This window comes from Hemibagrus wyckioides, linkage group LG14 (genome assembly GCF_019097595.1).
Source record: "Hemibagrus wyckioides isolate EC202008001 linkage group LG14, SWU_Hwy_1.0, whole genome shotgun sequence".
Taxonomy (NCBI): Eukaryota; Metazoa; Chordata; class Actinopteri; order Siluriformes; family Bagridae; genus Hemibagrus; species Hemibagrus wyckioides.
The window spans coordinates 13,782,275-13,795,812 of record NC_080723.1 but is presented as its reverse complement, the minus strand read 5'-3'; the positions used below and the strand labels follow the sequence as shown (position 1 = coordinate 13,795,812).

General features: G+C 39.0%; 1 protein-coding gene across 3 annotated transcripts; it reads left to right on the top strand.

Annotated features, from left to right (window-relative positions):
- The first annotated feature begins 591 nt into the window (after nucleotides 1-591).
- On the top strand, nucleotides 592-13,053 carry nap1l4a (nucleosome assembly protein 1-like 4a). Of its 3 annotated transcripts, XM_058408647.1 has the most exons (15): nucleotides 593-693; nucleotides 2,548-2,600; nucleotides 2,937-2,997; nucleotides 3,210-3,369; nucleotides 3,977-4,060; nucleotides 4,869-5,000; nucleotides 6,356-6,427; nucleotides 6,526-6,665; nucleotides 6,782-6,927; nucleotides 8,390-8,406; nucleotides 8,862-8,981; nucleotides 10,036-10,071; nucleotides 10,166-10,213; nucleotides 11,527-11,559; nucleotides 11,873-13,053. In XM_058408647.1, the coding sequence occupies exons 2-14, from the start codon at nucleotides 2,564-2,566 to the stop codon at nucleotides 11,530-11,532; spliced, it is 1,059 nt and encodes a 352-aa protein (XP_058264630.1). In that variant the 5' UTR covers nucleotides 593-693; nucleotides 2,548-2,563; the 3' UTR covers nucleotides 11,533-11,559; nucleotides 11,873-13,053. The 3 variants fall into 3 exon arrangements, with proteins under 3 accessions (XP_058264629.1, XP_058264630.1, XP_058264628.1); XM_058408646.1 differs by lacking the exons at nucleotides 11,527-11,559; nucleotides 11,873-13,053 and adding an exon at nucleotides 11,039-11,494 and having other exon boundaries at nucleotides 592-693; XM_058408645.1 differs by lacking the exon at nucleotides 11,527-11,559.
- The last annotated feature ends 485 nt before the right edge of the window (nucleotides 13,054-13,538 follow it).

Sequence of the window (13,538 nt, the reverse complement as noted above, 5' to 3'; positions counted from 1 at the left end):
GAGCGGAGACTGAGAGCCAGGCCTTCTCGTCCAACATCAGTGTGTGACCTCACAAATGCGCTTCTGGAAGAATGGTCAAAAATTCCCATAAACACACTCCTAAACCTTGTGGACAGCCTTCCCAGAAGAGTTGAAGCTGTTATAGCTGCAAAGGGTGGACCGACGTCATATTGAACCCTATGGATTAGGAATGGGATGTCACTTAAGTTCATATGCGAGTCAAGGCAGGTGAGCGAATACTTTTGGCAATATAGTGTATGTGTGTGTGTATTATTTATACCTTGTTTAAATAATCCCTTGGCCTTGTGTTATTTATTCAAGGTATAAATAATTCAGAATGTCGTTAAGCCTGTGTTTAAGAATTGAAAAAAAAACAAAATAAATAAAATCTATATTTCTCAGCATGTAACATTTACCACGCGAACTTCTTCTACTATCTGAATCCTAAATAGTCTAGTGAACAAGTTGTACACTTATATAGGGTGTGAGAATAAATTATTTCATGCCTAATGGAGCTGTGTGATTTGGACACGCCCACAACCAATAATGTTCAGCGGCACAGAAGCTCGTCGCTGATTTGCTGGCTCTCGGAGAGCGTGACGACTATTCCACCAATGAGAGACGGCGATGGTGTGAGGCCAGTTTTTTTGCACCTTCTCAGTTTAAGAGCGTGAGGACGGCCTGAAGCCTGAGGTAAGTCAAAGGCTATCATTTTTTTAGCCTCTACGTTCACAAGCCTCTTTATACTGTATATAAACTGTGTGTTATGTAAAGGAGGAAGGTGTTGGGTTTAACGGGTGACCGAGAGCGTGGTCTGATTTCCACGCGCTGTCACACGTTCAGGCGGTCGGTGTGCACCATGTGGGACTCTCTCTCTCTCTCTCTCTCTCTCTCTCTCTCTCTCTCTAACAAAAAGAGAGTAAGGACTGAAATAACTTCACTCTGCCAAAACTTTCTCTCATGCTCCTAAGGAATAAACCGAACTAGTCTCCGCAGGTACTTACACCGGACGGTGCTCTGTCATGATCCTCGCCATGTTGTATTACCGCTAATGATGTTAATGATCATTATATGTAGTTGTGCAGCTAGTGAGGTGATCACTGTATATAGAATAAAGCGCCGTCACTTCTGCTCAATTATAGATGATCGAATCCCACGTGGTAGAAAGTAGCCTGCGGTTTGATTGACAGCTCCTTTTGGCGCCGGTGGCTTTGATCTTGTTGGCCAGTCTGTACAGGACAACTGACACTGACATGATTCTTGTCTTATTGTAAATCCTTACAAAATTATTAATGTCGTTTAAAACTTTGGGATCAATGACAAAAAGTGCGAAATGACTGTACATTGAATTACATTTCACGTGAATAGGGTATTACACAGACCAGGCATAACATTATGACCACCTGCCTGATATTTCTGTTGGTCCCCCTTGCACTGCTGAAACAGCCCTGACCCGTCATGCACTGTGTATTCTGACAGCTTTCTATCAGAACCAGCATTAACTACTTCAGCAGCAGTAGTTCTTCTGTTGGATCGGATCACACGGGCCAGCCTTTGCTCCGCACGTGCATCAGTGAGCCTTGCCTGCCCATGACACGGTCACCGGTTCACCACTGTCCCTTCCTTGGACCACTTTTGATAGATACTGACCATTGCAGAACACCCCACAAGAGCTGCAGTGTTGGAGATGCTCTGATCCAGTGGTCTAGCCATCACAATTTGGCCCTTCGTCAAACTCGCTCAAATCCTTCCCAAATCCGTTTTTCCTGCTTCTGACACATCAACTTTGAGGAAAAGATGTTCACTTGCTGCCTAATATATCCCACCCACTAACAGGTGCCACGATGAGGAGATCATCAGTGTTATTCACTTCACCTCTCAGATGTCATAACGTTATGCCTGATCGGTGTATATAAATGCTGATTTGTAGTTCGTGTTGGAATAATAATTTAATATTTTATCTTTATATTATTTTTATATTTTGTCTATCGCTTTTCTATTGACCAAGCATGAGACACAGGAAAGCAAGTAACTTTCTAGAACTACCACTCAGGCATGCTAGGGACTAATTGTTGAATCCTGCTCAGTAACATTATCTGCACACAGTTTGTTTACAGATCTATTTGTCAGTTACACTTTTGATTATAAACGTTGTGTTCCTGGGCGTTCTCACAGTTACATGAACTGGTTCCTGCAATTAAAATGGATTTCCTATATGTTATTTATTCTCCGTGCTAACAAGCAGGCCAGATTCCATGTTAGAAAAAGAAGTACGTTTTCCTGATAAACCTGTTGAAATGCTAGATAAACCTGCTGGACTAGTAGATTTTCATATGATGGTGTCAGGATTCACACTTGGGTGTGTGTGAATGAAGGCCTTTTCCATCTCTCATTTGTCCTGTTGCAAGTATAAGACAGACAGGATATGTTGTCTTTTTAAATGACATTGAATCATTAGCATGGATAATTACAGCTTTGATTACAATCTGTGAATTGAAAAGATTATAAACATATAAACCAAATACCTGCTTATTGTTTTCCTTACAGCTAAAAGGCATCTGTGATGGAGGCACGAAAAAACGAAAAGAATGAAGCCAGAGGTATACTGAAGGTTTTTAAAGTGTCATGGGCATTTCTGTAGTTTCCCTGACAGGGTGACATGTAGTACAAGTCATGCAGCATTTTTTTTTTTTTTTTTAAATCATCCCTTAAATTTGCATATTTGTGTGTTTCTGTTCATATCTTGTATAGTACAGTTACAAGATCCAGTCATACTAGTATATTTCCAAGGTGATTTCTGTTGTGAAAGAGCCAAAACAGTGCTGTTTTTGGAATGTGCTAGTGCTTTTCAGATTTTGTGATTCCCCTATATTATGATTTGATAGCATCTTGGAGCAGTACTTACTGAAAACAAACCCTTTTTTTCCTTTTCACAGGTAAGGGAGGAAGCAAAGGTTCACAGTGTGACAGACCAGAGATCATAACTCAGGTAGAAAGGTATGAGCTGTGAAGAGAGATTCAGATGATTGAGTGTCTGTATTAAAAAAAAAAACATTTAGAAAATATTCTGAATAACAAAGCAGGAAGACCTTGGGTATTAGATTATTATCCTGCATAGCTTTGCATATTGTTTGCTGTAACTTGATTACCAACACTTGGAAGATCCAGACATCTGCACTACAGTAAATAATAACCCAAATTCTCTGCAGGATACCGAATGTCAATGCCCTGCCCAAAGCAGTGAAGAGGAGAGTGTATGCTCTGAAGAGACTGCAAGGCCAGTGTGCTCATATAGAGGCCAAGTTCTATGAGGAAGTCCATGAGCTGGAGAGAAAATATGCTGGTCTCTACCAGCCCATCTTTGACAAGGTTAATATTTATCCCTGTTATATCTCATAATTTATGGAAACTCAAGTTAAATATAGCAGCACAATACTTAGTGTATGCAGCAACAAAGGCAAGTGAGAACAACAAAATCTCTAGAGGAGCTGTTCTGCCGTTTTTGGCCATTGTATACAAATGGGAAGAAATACTAGCAGTCCATCTTGTCCCATGTGCACACATAATGGTTGCAGCTCAGGCTTGTATCAGTAGCCTGTCCCAGTGCTAAATTCATCCTCCACCCAAACGAGTTGCCGACTGATCTCCCGCATGTCTGGCTGTTTCCAAGGCTGGGGACAGCTGAATAACATTCAAAACTGTAAGATTAAATCATTTCCCTCCTGTGAATTAAATGCTACGTTGCCATCAACATAATGTGTTGCTGAGTAGAGTTCAGAGAGGGTTTTCACAAGCAGCCCTGTAGGGCGTTGTGTTGGGCTGCCATATTACAACATCTAGAAGACTTTGTAATTAGCTTTTGGGTTTATGTTAGAGTAAAATGAGGCATTGTAGCTCGGTGAACACTAAATTAATTTGATATTACAGAAACCTACTCTATACAAGTGCACAAACTAATCTAGTGTGTGTTGTTCAGAGGCGGGCAGTGGTGTCTGGAGCAGTGGAGCCCACCGACGAAGAATGCGAGTGGCACAGTGAAGGCGAAGAGGAAGAGCTGTCTGTGAGTACCTGCTTATTGCATATCTGCTGCTATTTGGGTGAAATTTGCATCTTGGGATAATGTAGGGATCTAGAGGCCTTGACACACCAAACTGAGGAAAGAAAGAAAGAACTAGCTGAAAACATGTCTTCTGTGCAAAGTTAAATACGCTGCAAAGCAGACAGCTGACAGCCAAAATGCATGTATAGGAAAGAGCTCTTCATATGGTGTGTGTCATTATTTGTATTAACAAATCAAGAATTTTTTTCTTCTTAGTGCAGTTTGATTTGAAGAAAGGCTTCAAGTCTGCATTTGTGCTTAGGCAACAAGTATTATAATATAAAACACTGTCAGTATTCCCCCTTATTGGCTGTGAGCAGTGGTCACTGAGGTCATATGCCCCCGGGTTTACAGATGGAACATCAGAGGAAATGAAACAACTATTGGAAGATGAATACCTGAGTGATATTTTTTTTTTTATGTGCTAAAAAATAAATTTCCAATGAATATATAAGATGAGTGATCCACTGAATGCACATTCTCAATGTTAACTTGTCCACAATCACAAGTGACTTATGAATCACTATAGGCAGAAGAACAGAATCATTCCTATTCTTTCAAAAGGGGGACACTGATATGGAGGTTCATTTTGCTTTAATTTGCATCCAAGAATCGAGCTCACTTGAAGTGGTTTAGAAATGCAGATATGCATTAAAAATAAATAGAATTGCAGAAAAAAGTTCTTACTTTCAATTTTATCAGTCATCTATACTTGCTATGACTGTTATTAGAAAGACCCAGTGATTGCTGATGTTTTCTGCTCCGACAGGAGGATATGAAAAAGAAGGCTGCCCTGGAAGAGAAGAAAGAAGATTCAGCCACTGCCGAAGACCCTAAAGGCATCCCAGAGTTCTGGCTCACCATTTTCAAGCATGTGGACATGCTGGGGGAAATGCTCCAGGTGACTACTTAATCGGTCCACCCTTATATACAAAAAACAAACAATGTACAGGAGCTCTGGCACTGTACGGATCTTTCCATAACAGCTGAATTAGAAACCCCACAGCAAAGTAAGTTCATTTATTTTAGACACAAACATTTAAATGTGGTTTAGACAGGAAGAGGTTTTTGAAAACGGAAGTTCTTCAGACATGCAGACTTTCAGTTCTGATCTGGCTAATAAACAGGCAGCCAGTTTCATACAACATGATATTTTGGATTAACTTAATTACGTTGAAGGCGTGAATGGATAGACCAGGATCTCAACCTGTGCAGATAAGCAAACCATTGCACCAGAGCTAGAGGTAGTCGGGAAAGGTTTGCAGACATATAGGAAAAATAAGTTTAAACATTTATTTCTGCAGATTTATTTCTACCTTCCTTAGGTAGGATATTTTAAAGAGTGAGCTTTAAATGAACTGGGGGTAAAAAGGTCAGGTAGAAGAAACTGCAGGCCACTTTATTTATTACTAAATGTCCTTCTTCAAGAGTGACGGCTCTCTAAAGCACAGATGTATGTCCTGCAGTGTTTTCCCTTAATATTATTTAACACATCTCAGCTCATCAGTTTATTCCCAGGGTATTCATGGGATAAATCTGGTGCGTTAGAATGACCTGAATTTGACAATACTGACCAGCATCCCCATACTAACATCACCGACTCTGGAATGCAGTTTATTCCGAATGCTTTTATCATATTTTTTTTGCCTAATATGAAATCTATTTTTCCTACATGGAAAAGGTATGAATGTAATGAGAGTGGTCACATTTACACATGTACTTTAGATGTGACCTGCTAGACATGACCACTTTGCTCACTCAGGTTTAGCAGTTTGAAGAGTCTCCACTAGAGGAGCAGTTGCTCCAGTCATTGTTATATTCAATCAAAACTGACAGCATCTGGCTGTACATGACCCTATAGCGTACACAAACACATTTTCCATTTTAACCATGTGAAAAGTTTTTGTTTATATCAGCACATTTGAATCTGTAGGCTGCATTAGCCAAACATGCTGGTGCAGAGGGAAATGTTACTCCCTCATAGGCTCATAGGTTCAACTCTGAGCTTGAATTATTATTTGCAGAGTCTTGCAATATCTCCATGTTTCCATGCAGGTTTTGTCTCACCTCCCTAAAGCATGAATGGGTGTACTGTATGAATGTGTGTATGCAAGGTCCCCTGGGATAAACTGGCATCCCATGGAGGGTGTATTCACTCTTCACACACACTGTTTATGATCCATTACAGCCCTGACCAGGATGATGCGTTATCAGACCATCACATGATCATACTATTTACATTTTTTCTCTTTTTAGGAGCATGACGAGCCTATCCTGAAACACTTGCAGGACATTACGGTGAAATTCTCTGCACCCGGAGAGCCAATGGTCTGTACTGAATTCTCCTCCTCTTTTTTCCCCTCCTCTTTATCACAAACAGCTTTCGTGCTATTTCTGACACCGATTTATTTTGTGTCCTAAACCAGAGCTTCACTTTGGAGTTCCATTTTGAGCCTAACAGCTACTTCAGCAATACCATCCTCACTAAAACATACAAGATGAAATCAGAGCCAGATTCAGCAGACCCTTTCTCATTCGAGGGGCCAGAGATAGTGGACTGTGAGGGGTGAGGAACACTGTCACACTACACGCATTACTTTCAGGAACTGATTGAAATATGCAGGAAATGATATGTTTATTAAGATGAGAACTTTTGCTTGTTTTTTTTGTTTTTTTATCCAGCTGCAAGATAGACTGGCAGAAAGGCAAGGACATAACTGTGAAAATTATTAAGAAAAAGCAAAAGCACAAAGGTAGAGGAACAGTGAGGACCATCACCAAGGAAGTGCCACAGGATTCCTTCTTTAACTTTTTTAACCCTGTCAAAGGTAAGATAATCCTGCGAGGAAGAGTTCATTTTTCAATCCACACACCCCTGTGATTAATGCAGAACTTTTTACATTAGGGCCCTCCATTTTGTCTGTGTCTGTAATGTACAGCAGGTGGCAGCACACACCCATCTTTAGTTTTAGCTGGCTCATTGATGTAGCTTTGTAGTCTTTGCTTTCAGGCATTATGGATATAAAAACCCTTTAAATGGATTATGAACATCATCCATCTGTTTCAATATTAGGCTGATTATTTAAATATGTACAATAAAAGTTTGGCTATTGTTTGTAGCCCAAGAGATTTTTCCTTCTGATATTTCTACTAAACAGAACATTAAATCCAAAAGGCTTCTTTTTGAGTTATTGAGTTTTGGGTTCAATTTAAACCAGTTAGTAACTATAATAACAGTAACTCTGCAAATGCTGGATAATGATATCCACAACTGTAGCAAAATAAAATTTTCCTTTCAACCTTCAGTCAACCCTACAGTGTATTAAAGCATTTTGCGCTTTTTAAATATATCGTTAGCTATATTTAGCTCTTAACAGATGAGTATGAATGTCTCTCTGTTACAGTAAATATTACCGCAAGCTATATTATAGTCTCGCAAATAAGCACACTTCTAAGCATGGAACATGGAAAATCTGTTCCCATGTGGCATTTTAAACTGTTGATAATTTTGTATTGTTATACATTGCTTTTGTCAGTGTGACTGTGCTGCATGTGACGTTTCTTTGTGGCTCCACTACATTTTAGTTTTATTTATTTGAGCTAAAATGACACAGGTGCATAGATCATGTAGTCCAGAAATGTGGCTGCATGAGGCCAAAGGAGAAGCTGATGGAATTTGCTTGTACTGAGTGGGATGATGATTACTAATTTATATGCTGAGCTTTCACTAGAGAACTGCGCAGTCAGGTGTGTAGTCATGTGATGATTTTCCTCCCTATTGAGTGATCCCTGGATTAGTCTAGTCATTCATTACCTGCGGATACTGTTCTGGCCTGGTGTAATTAGTGAATAGAAACACATGACTTGTTTCCTTCTGTGCTAGCTCCTTTTCACCTCGGTTAACCAGAGTCATTTTCATTTGTCATTTTTTTTACATCCCAAGTGCCTGTGAAAGAATGCAGTCTTACCTGTAGAAAGGTTTCTGACGAAAGGCGCAGGAAGTCTTTGTGTGTGTGTGTGTGTGTGTTGGTGGGGGAAAAAGTGATTTCCTTAGAATGCTTCATAGGTGTGGCATTTGCCCTTAAGTGATGGTGGATCATGAGCAGTCACCATAGCAGAAACTAACCGACTGCATGACGTCATATTCTTTTCATAAAGGCAGCTAGAGACCATAAATGAAAAGAAAAATACTTTTGTTGGATTTTAGCTGTATTTCTTTTTATTATATCATTTGTTCTGTTCTATAGATGTTAATGCATTTTTTTTCCCCTCCTTTTTTGTTTTTTTCAGCATCTCCAGATGGAATGGTGAGTTTGACCATGAAGTTGTCCTGGCTGAGTGTTTGTCCTCCACTGTTTGTAAACATTTTGGAGATTAGTTCAGCAGACTAACCAAGCATTGTGCAATCATTACCGTAAAGACACTTTAATTGCGTCTTTTCATCCCACATACTAATCCAAGCTGTCACAGCACATGCGTCTCTTGCGCTTTAGCAATTCTAACAAAGTTAGACTTGTGCGTCACAGTTTTCCTGTCAGCACCCACTGCTGTGAGTAAATAAGCACAGCTCCATTCAAGTTAGACTGAGCAGATTCCACAAATAAGACCTTTTCAATATGACCGATTTGTTGACTCTGCTTAAAATGTTCACCCCTTGGTAATTTTTCGAAACATTAATGTAGTTATTAATAATATATCTAAACTGAAATAATGGCGTGATTTAATCAGTGCTGTATTTAGGATTTGTGTGTGTGTGTTTCAGGATGAGGATCTAGACTTCACTCTTGCCACAGACTTTGAGATTGGTCACTTTTTCCGAGAGCGGATCATCCCCAGAGCAGTGCTATATTTCACAGGAGAGGCTCTGGAAGATGATGAAAGCGTACGTCACCACTCTTAAATAAACTGCTGTAATGTTTTTTCAGTTTCATTTCATTTCCCTTACAGGATCGAACTTGCAAAAAAAAAAATAAGATAGATAGATACTTTATTCATCCCAAAGGGAAATTCACAAGTGAATAGTTGGCCAGATGAGGAAATAGATATTTGTGTCAAAGCCATCATTTAAGAGATGTCTTCGCCAGAATAAATACAGAGGGTTTACCACAATATGTAACCAAATCTAAAATCCCTGTACAGTTCAGCAACAATAAAAAGGTACTTATTTAAATAAGGATGTAATCTTGCTTTTAACATTTGATATACAGTCAAGTCCAAACATATTTAGCAGTCGATCACAGTATATTGGATTTGAAATTAAATAATAAACAATGAATACATAATTATTTATTATTTAATAATAAATAATGAATGCAGGTTTTCAGCTTTAGTTTGATGTGAATAATGAAGCAAGTACTTTCTTATTGTTGCTGAACTGTACAGGGATTTTAGATTTGGTTTACATATTGTGGTAAACCCTCTGTATTTATTCTGGCGAAGACATCTCTTAATTGATGGCTTTGACACATACATATCTATTTCCTCATCTGGCCAACTATTGCAAAAAGCTGTTCATGATTAATGATCGCTTCCTTCACTGGCAATAATGACATTTTGGGCTTGATGTTAATGACAACAGATTCCAAATGCAAATGCCAGACTCGATAAGCTCTAGGCCTTTTAATCATTTGCTTCTAATTTAAATAATGTAGGAATAACACCTAAAGCTGGAAATGGAACAGCTGAGCCCCCAATTGTCCAATTACTTTTGCCCCAGGGGACCTGCATATAAAGTGCTGTAATACCTACACTGACCCCTCAGTTTAGATGTAAATGCCATTAAATTAAAGCTGCACTGTATCACTACATTTCACCTCCAGTACACTGTGGTAGAACAATAAATTTAGTCACGATATTCAAGGACCAGGATGATAGTTGTATTATTTTCAATACTGATTTGTGCCTTGCAATTTTTTTTTCTGTCTGCGTGGGTGCAGTTTGAAGAGGAGGATGTCGAAGAAGGCGATGAGGAGGTTGGTTATATAAATCTTCATTAAGTGTTCATTTATGAAATACTGTAGGCTCGATCGGCGTGACCATAGTTTGAACTACTTTTGTGTTTTTCAGGATGCTGAGGAGGGTGAAGAGGAAGACGAAGGCGAAATCGACCCCACTGTTAGTGTTTAGATCTTTGTTTTCAGTATTCTCTGGCATCTGTCTACATATACGCTTAATGATGGGCTTTTGGATGATACTGATTCAAACACACTGATCACTGTAGCTCTGGGCTGTTCAACAGAGATGAAAAGATGCAGGCAGAAACATGAGACTGAGATCATAGTTCAGATTTAATAGTATACAGCTCCTAGGACACGCCTCCAGACTGTGAGCCAAGTGCAGCACACTAAACATGATTTGTATTTGACATGTCTGTAAAAACTACAGCTCTGTTCCCTTATTTTAACGATTGTATCCAAAAACAGAAACTCATCAGTTTTCGTTTGTCAGATACAGGATGGTTATAAGGCCTCACAGCTCTCTCTCCACCCCAGTGATGCAGTAACGTTTCTAAACTGTGTCTATCATGAAAGCATTTACCTTGACATAAAAACACAAAGTAAAATATTATACCCTGACCGATGAGCAGAAATGCCCTAATGCTATAAAACTGGGTGTGTTTGCTGCATTTTTTTGGTCTTGTTGCTATAGCAATATCGGAAAAACATCATTTAAAAGGTATTATATTTTTGATATTTTGAGCACTTTAATAAGAATACATTTTGTGTGTAATTCAAGAGCCTACATGTACATCCTTCATCATTTCTACAAGCTGTAAGGCAAATCACAGGTTTATATTAATGTGCTTGTTCTAATACGTTGTCATTTCTATAGTTATAAAATAAACGTAATGTTTATATAATGAAGCTTTCTGTAAAATGTTTAGTTCCAGTTGGCTTCTCCTTGTAAAGGTCACTAAATTTTGCGTTTTATTTTCCCAAGAGAGAAGAAAAAGAGAGGCTGCTGAGCACATGACTGTTTATAGCTTAGACGACCTCAGTGAAAACAGGAACTAACTTGCTTCATGGACATTCCACAACATAAAATGACGTTATAAACTGATGTATACCAGCTTTTACAAGTCGCTGTGTACAACAGGAATAAAACATGCTAGAAAGATTATTTAGGATTATATGAAAATGATTGTCATGTTTTATTTCTTACATATCAGCTATACAGTGTATGGTCCTGTTCTAGTATCTGACCCAATCATATAAGACGTACACTTGAACAGACATGCTGGATCTACACAAAAGTAATAAATAAAATGACTACATTGGTGAAATTGGAGTCTGATGTTGAACAGCCCAGCATGCATCTCTGCTAATCTGCTTCTGATTGGTTAATAAATGGAATGATTGACACTAAATTTATGCACGTTTCGTGTGTAATCTGATTGTTGTTCCCCGTCCCCTTTGTCCTCATTGCAGGCATGAATCATTTACACTTCCATGCATTCCTAGGTAAGGGACATTAGTTCCAGCATGTTGTCTGCTCCATGACATCTACTCTCTTTCCACTGACCTTTAATTTGCTTCCTTAATTATAAGCATTACGTTAATATAAGTCATCCACACGCTGCATTTTACAGCCGCTAGTTATTTCTGTTTCGGGTCTTGGTGTTTTTCAGTATCCCAGTCATGTAAATCTCACCTGCCGCATGCCTCTCAGCTCTTCCATCATGCTCGTCTGTTTCATGGAGTTAGTTGGACATTTGAAATGGCTTGACACATTCTCTCTGTCCGTGTCTCTCTTTATTTGTATGTGTGTGTGTAGAAAGAGCCTCAGCCAGCAGAGTGTAAGCAGCAGTAAGAACAGAGATGTCCCTCAGCGTGATCTCGTCTCCTGCTGGACCTGCCATATACCTTTCAAACAAATGCAATAGAACTCCAAACACCATGTAGGAAATGCATGATCATTTATGTTTACGTCACACAGAGATTACCTCTGTATTCAAAATAGAGCATTCAAAAGAAAAAAAGTGACTACAGTTCTACATCTCACCCTTTTTGACCTAAGGCCTCTTTTGTAAGCTTTTCCGTATTTGTCTGGAATTTTTGTTTGAAGAGATTACTGTGTGTGTGTGTGTTTCCCCCCAGTATATTTATCTTTTCTCAGTTTTTTGTCACTGTTCTATGACTGGTGACATTACAGAATCCTGAATATACCCCTGGTGGTTTTCACACTGTAGGTCACTCAGGGTGTTTTTTTTTAATATTTTCTTTCACACATGAAACTGCTGTTAGGTAACTTATAATGGAACTGTTCTCTCTGTTACAGCACAGTTAAGTCAGTGTTAATTTTGGGAGGGCATCATACCTAGCCTCATGTAGCTGGATGGAATGGAGTACAGTAACTGAAAGCAGCTAGGAATTGCCTTCAAGGCTGAGATCAGTGTCAACAGAACAGAGCAATCGCTTGCACTGGAGCGTCAGTACTATTAGAAACACAGTATATGCTTCACTGATTTACGTTGATCTTAGCCTTGCTAACCAGAACAAGCATCACTCCTGCACTGACTCTTCTACCGTTAGTCAGATTTTCAATGTATGTGGCCAATATGTTGTATTTTTTTTTTTTCTTTGGTAAGTTCTGATTTAGCACTGTTTATTCCTTTATATTTGCTTTAACAAGACTAAAGGTTGCCAATGCATAATACCTGCAACAGTACTCTGAGCGATAGGGGCTTTGTAAAGTTTTCTTCATTTTGTTTGATCAGGAGTTTTGGGTGATAAGGAGCAGGTGAATGTTAGCCCAGTGGCTTTCTTTTGCACATCGTACCATGTTAGACCTCACTAAAAAAAAAAAGATGTGGAAAATACAAAGTGCTTATCACTCATGTTAGACAACACTGACGTTAAACAAAAAGCACTTTGGTCTGGATTTTCAACCAGGTTTCTTTTGTTCTGTGAGCATAACATTCATGCATAGTATCTTTTTTTTTTTTTTTTTTTTTTTTTAAAAAGACAAGTAGCTCTTGCTTGAGAAAGGGCAGATCTTAAAGCCGCTGCCCAAGTATTAACCGTATGCTAGCAATGGCCTTAATGGGATTGTCTTGGGTTTTAATGCAATATTGTTTTCGATTTGTATAAAATAGTCAAGAGTATTCTATTAAACATTGTGTAATGTGATCTAAGCAGCACTCTGTGTGTGTACTCTGCTGTGAGTGTGTTGATTTTGTTGTATTTGCAATGCTCCTCGCTCTGTGAAGAAGAATATAATTAGGAATGTCTGCACCCATCATGCAAGGAAAATTGTGCTTGAGTTTTCCCTGAAGCTGAACTCCTGCTACAGTGTAGCACGTCAGGAATCTCAGCACTGATGGATCCGATACTGCTCTCACTTCTCGCCTCTGGTGTGATCGGAATGTGCTCCGACATTCTTTAAGATGTGTCTCAATTGCTTAATCGGGTGGCTGAGATTCCCTCACTGTTAACACTGC